Genomic DNA, 6,000 nt, shown 5'->3' on the forward strand with positions numbered 1-6,000 from the left:
GCGCGCACCCATATCTAGTTCATATTGTGCACCTATACTCTTTTGGCGGCTAAACAGACAATTGTGAAAAATTGGAGAAAACAGATATTCCCCTATCATGAGGTGTTGGGCAGAGTGAATGACACATTTATTAATAAAAAAATATCCAGAAAACGATACCAAAAATTTGGGACAATATTCCAAAACATTTGGGAACCTTGGTGGATGTATTCAGTTTCTCATGTCTCCCTGGCTTCAATATCAAGCCTATAGTAACCATAAACATGTTTTACAAGCAGATCTAACCCCCCTTTTTCAATCTACAACAGAAAAGACTGGACACTCCCATTATTTTTTTGTACTCCTTTGTCATCTGTAATTCCTGGCCTCCCTGTTTTAATTTTGTGTGTGTTAGAATATCATGTTGTTATTTTTTCAAAGTATGAGAAATGTTCAGTCTTTGTAAAGTGCTGGATCAACTGGAATGATAGAGCTTGTTCTATGTTTATATCGGATTTGCAAGTTAATTGAACTGGAATTGATTGTATTTCTCTTGTTTGAAAAGAAATAAAAATGTATTAAAATCAAAAAATGTAATATAAGTAGATTGCCTTGGCATACACTCAAATATGGGGTTGTGTTGAATAAATGTCGTTCCAGACCAGGATGCAAATTAACGTCCCTAGCGGTATTCCCGAGCATGGCTCGGGGTGGATTTTTCATACCAAAAGCGGTAACCCTAAACCACACACTTGTGGTGGAATTTCCAGGGAGATTACAAGTCCTACCTTGTTCCCATTATCCAGTGGCATCCTCCAGCAGTACCCCCAGTGATGTCCAGCTTCTTCTTTCCCTGCCGATGCTGGGCGGGCATCTGCGCAAGCTGGCGATGCCCAGCCGGCATCTGCGCCCCCGACGTGTGAACATTGAGGATGCGAGGCCAAGGGAAGCAGATGCAGACCGGGAGTCTGCTCGTGAGTCTCAGGGTGAAGGGCAGGACAGTCATGCAGGTAGGCGGGACTGTGCAGGCAATTTAAAATAATAGGGATTTTTGTATTTAAAAATCTTCATTATTCATACCACCAGGGAGGTTAAATTGACAGAAATGACAGTTTAAGCTTACTGACATATTGGAAAAAACATGTGACCAGGTAGTCACCTTTTTTTCTTTAAAGTAAATAAACAGTTCTGTGTATTATTATTATCATAAACATGATTTATATAGCACTAACATATTATGCCGCACTGTACATTAACTAGGGGTTGCAAATGACGGACAGATACAGACAGTGACGGAAGTAATGAAAGTTTAGGAGACTATATTAATAATAATAATAATAATAATAAAGAGGATTTATATATGCCAACATATTACTCAGCGCCATACATTAAATAGGAGTTGCCAATGACAGACAGTGACACAGAAGGACCTTGCCCAGAAGAGCTTACAATCAAGGTGACATACCTCTGGCTTCAGGTCTGTCTGGAGTGCAGGGCACATAACTGTGATGGTATATTTACTTTGGGATTATTCAGGAGGTCTGTGGCAATAAAAAAAATATAATTAATAATGATATAAAATTAGTTAATAAATCACAAATATATGTATGTGGGTAGCACTCTGGCCTTTATAGTACTAGGTCCCAGGTTCAAGCTTTGGTCCGGACATTATCTGCATGGAGGTTGTATGTTCCCCCCTTGGATTGTGAGCTCCTCAGAAGGACAGTTAGGGACATTGTTGTGGACATTGTAAAGCTCTGCTTTAATAAAATTAAATTACATTAGTGTCTCCAGATCTAGGAGTTCCACAACATGGAGGAACCCAGATTGAGAAACACTGCCCCAGGCCAACTGGCTTGTGTGGTCTTGCTCCTACCCTGGTCAAGTAGTCGAGCATGGATCCAAAAATACTAAAAGGAACACTTAGTGAACTCTGGATCAGTAAATTTCCAACAAAGGAGGAGGGTAATCTCTCTTGTTGGACCTGCAACCCCTCTGACTGCAGGCACTGATAATATGGGGGTACCTAATTACTTATCTGCCTCCAGTGCTGAGCAAAATTGTTGGGCATCTATTGGGGCAGAGAGGTTTGAGTCCAAAAAGAGAGACAACTGATCGCCAGCCTGGATGCTGGGCTCAATTCATAGGCAGGGTACCTACCATCATTGCCCTGTACTATGGGGATACCTATCCACCCATTTGTTTCCAGTGCCCAATAGTAAAAAAGGTATTTAATTACCCACCTGTCTCCAGTGCCCAGTAAAAATAGTTATTTGTTTTAACCACCCTCCTCTAATCCCCAGACTATTGGCCAGGGGTGCCAACACTTTGGGTTGTGAGTGACTTTTAAAATGACCAAGGTAAAATTATCTACTTACAATAAAAATGGTAAATAACTAAATATATATACCGTATTTTCCGGCGTACAAGACGACTTTTTAACCCCGAAAAATCTATGACAAAGTCAGGGGTCGTCTTGTACGCCGGGTACCAGTACTTACCTGCAGCGTCCGGTGTCCCCGCGAGTCCCTTCTCTGGTCTAATTCTAGAGAAATTGGTGTTTGAGGTAAGATGCAGACAGATATGTGTAACAGAGCAGGCAGCATAATTTGCTAGGTAGAGATTTATGTTCTCATAATGCCATACTAATTACATTTTAGAAGGGTTTAGCCACAAGTGTCCCCCACTTGCAGCTACAGTTTCAGTTTCCTATGCCTCTACGTGTACCTTAAAATTTTCAAGTTAATACAACCAATGGTTTAGGAGATATGAAGGCTTGAACACAGCGAGTTGTTAGGCTGCAGAATATGACAAGCAGCTTTTACACTCACATAGCGATCACACTGCTCTGCCGATGACATTACACTCTGTGGATAAACGTCACAGACAGTGTTTTTATAAAGAATATGCACAGTGATAAGAGGGGGCCACTGGCTGTCTTGTCCCCATCTGATATCACATGCATGATGCTATTAAAGCATCTTCACATTTTTAAAATTATATTAAAAAGTGACTTTCTCTGTTATGAAAAAATGTGCGTTTTTCTTTGTTTGTTTTTTTTTTTTGGTGGAGAGGACCTCTCCCCTTCAGTTTTCACGTCTATTTAGGTAAAGACCGAAGAGGAAATCCGCAGCCTCCTGGGATATTTGTGTCACATATCCCAAGAGGCTCTGCACTGCTCCTTGTGTATGCATGCACCTTCAGAGGCTTTCTTATAATGTAAAAAAAGTGTTCAATCTCATGCATGCGCAGTGCAAGGCAGCACTGGACATACAAGTGAGCATTAGAGAAAAAGTGGAAGCTGAGCCAGCATCGGCCTGCTGGGCTAATTTTGTAAAATAATCAAGTGGAAAAAAATGTTTTCACAAAAGTTCACTTTAACTGAATATAGACACAGGAGCCCATCTGAAGTTAGGCTGAATTTACACCGGCAGTAAGGTTACATTTGTACATTTAATCCTAGGTGCCAGGCACTTACCGCCTGTTACCAATCCCCCTCAGACTATGGGGGTATATAGGGGTAGCTATTTATCTACCTGCTTCCAGTCCCACTTACTGTCCTCCAGGTTTCTCCTTTATCCCCACTATTTACGTTCAGTCTCCTCCCGTCACAAACTTTGCCGGTTGCCTGGAGACGCCAGTCACGTGCTTTCTCTGCACTTCCTCCCTTGTCAGGTTTTTCTCCTTGAATCGGCGACCCGCGTCACGTGACGTCTCCAAGATGGCGGACACGACAAGTCAGCTGCTGTTGGGCTCCTGCCTGACCGTCGTGTCCCATCCGCTCATGTACGTGAAGATGTTGGTGCAGGTGAGTGAAAGAGGTGTGTGGGGGTGTCGGGGGCTGTCAGGGAGGTGCTGACAAATGTCAGCGCTGCTCTGTATCCAGCTGTAGTCATTGGGTGAATATTGCGCCAGCAGACCTGGATCTCGTGTGTGGGGCGACATGGGACCGACCAGTGCTGTGTTTTGCCAGATCCTCCCCCTATGATCAGCATTGGAGGTATCTGAATGAAATGGCTGCAGTGTGTCTGCAGGTCTATGGAGAGATCGGCCGGATCTGATCATATTTCCTTTCTACACTAATTGAGGAACTGTACCACGTGTGTATAGCTTCTCCATATCTTAATCCATGATAAAAAAATTTTCTTGTGAGTGCACAGACCAGCATTGGTTACACATTGCTACATGAATGGGTGGAAGATCTCTGGATCTAATGGTCACATGATCATTCTGCAAAACGATTGGTCCACGGACCTGGTTGATCACCTGCCAGCGCAGAAGATGTCCAACTGACCATCAGGGAAAATCCATACCAGACGATTTGCTCTTCTATGAGATTGGATGGTCTGTGTTATTCTGTGCAGGTTATTGTCAATCCAGATCAGACCTGCACACACACCGAATGCTCGGGTTGGAGTTTGATGTTGTGTGTTGGTGGGCCGTCCCTCTCCATATTGTATTTTAATGTTGAATTGGTGCACAGATGATTCTAATGCCGCAGCTCGTTGTGCGGCCCCTTCTAATGCCAGGCCTTGGTGCATTGGCCTTTCTGTTGCTGTGTGTTGCTAATATACAATACAAAATCTCGATCAGTGATACAAAATTGCTCAAGGGACAAACCTACCTGCTTTTTTTCAGAATTTACAAACGTTGCATCAAAGTGTTTTTTTCCACCATGGCATGGTGTCGATATGAATCCTGCACAGCTACCCAACCAAAATGGGTGACAACCCTGAACCTGGAAGGATGACCAGGCAGTGTTTGACCCAAACATTTGTTAAAACCGGGTGGGAAGAAATTGTAGGTTGGTGGCAGCCCCTGTATTGTGACCCAACTCCTCAGCAACCACCCAAAAACAACCGCATGGTTACTGAAAAGTGCTGGGTGGTACGCCCAGCAAAAAGGAGCTGGGGGAGAACACTGCCTGGTGAAATGTGGTGCCAAGATGAGAGCAAAGGATGTGACTTTAGTTACCTATTGTGGGGTGACAACACACCGGATTCTTGTGGACTGCAGAGTGTCAGCCCTTTTTTTAAAGTACTCAACCACTCCCATCTCTACTTATCTACAACACTGGGTGACTTATAGTCCAAGATATAGATACTGAGAGGGCTAAAAAAAAAAAAGCTCTGAGATAGCACAGAAGATGTTTTATTTTTACACTTTACACTGGGCAGCACAGCGGCTCGGAGGTTTGCACTGTGGCCTTTGCAGCGCTAGGTCCCGGTTTGAATCTCAGCCAGGACACTAACTGCATGGAGTTTGCATGTTCTCCCCGTGGTTGCGTGTGTTTCCTCTGGGTACTCCAGTTTCCTCCCACATTCCAAAAACATGCAGTTAGGTAATTGGCTTTCCCCTGAATTAACTTTAGATTGTATTAATGACTTATGACTGAGGTAGGGACATTAGATTGTGAGCTACTTTGAGGGACAGCTAGTGACATGACTATGGGCTTTGTTCAGCGCTGCATAATATGTTGGTGCTATATAAATTCTGTGTCATAATTCACTTGGTAAAGCATGTAAAGCAAAATATTTTATTAGTGTATTTAACAGACCTAAAGGAAGCAAATCGAAGAAGTTGTTTTATAGTTATACTACCACTCGCCTACTTTATCTTCCGCAGAGCCCTCAATTCCTACAGAGGTTTTTTAAATTGGCTCCCTTGTCCTATTATCCACCTTCGTTCCGACGCAGTGGAACTGCTGGGCAACTGCCATCCCCTTTCTTCATCTTCTAACTCTTGCCTTCTTCACCTAATATAACACTGCACATGTAGAGCAAAGCCCCTTCTGCACATACCCTATGACCAAAGGAGCAGATAGAAGCCTCCTGGAATGTGTGATGTGAGTATTCCAACAGGCTCGGTGCCTTGGAAATGAAGACAAATGAAATGAAGGGGAGAAGCTTCACCTTTTAAAAAAATAAATAATTTTGTACTTTGCATAAAAGGGTTGTCCACCCTTTTATATAAAGTAAAAATATTGGTGATAGTTTGCACCTAAGCTCAAATTTTGCTTTA

The 6,000-nt window shown here is 43.0% G+C and overlaps 2 protein-coding genes across 2 annotated transcripts in view; one reads left to right on the forward strand and one right to left on the reverse strand.

The window, feature by feature from the left end:
• AGBL2 (AGBL carboxypeptidase 2) overlaps nt 1–3,674 on the reverse strand; it is a 36,550-nt gene extending 32,876 nt beyond the window's left edge. Inside the window, exons 1-2 of the mRNA XM_072421905.1 lie at nt 3,536–3,674; nt 1,445–1,520 (exon numbers count right to left, since the gene is read on the reverse strand). Coding sequence (XP_072278006.1) covers nt 1,445–1,480 — 36 coding nt within the window. The 5' untranslated portion in view covers nt 1,481–1,520; nt 3,536–3,674. The remainder of the gene's footprint in view (nt 1–1,444; nt 1,521–3,535) is intronic.
• Nucleotides 3,632–6,000, forward strand: part of MTCH2 (mitochondrial carrier 2) — a 24,073-nt gene continuing 21,704 nt past the window's right edge. The window contains exon 1 of the mRNA XM_072421906.1: nt 3,632–3,787. Within this exon, the coding sequence (XP_072278007.1) occupies nt 3,701–3,787 (87 nt within the window). The 5' untranslated portion in view covers nt 3,632–3,700. The remainder of the gene's footprint in view (nt 3,788–6,000) is intronic.

This window comes from Pyxicephalus adspersus, chromosome 9 (genome assembly GCF_032062135.1).
Source record: "Pyxicephalus adspersus chromosome 9, UCB_Pads_2.0, whole genome shotgun sequence".
Taxonomy (NCBI): domain Eukaryota; kingdom Metazoa; phylum Chordata; class Amphibia; order Anura; family Pyxicephalidae; genus Pyxicephalus; species Pyxicephalus adspersus.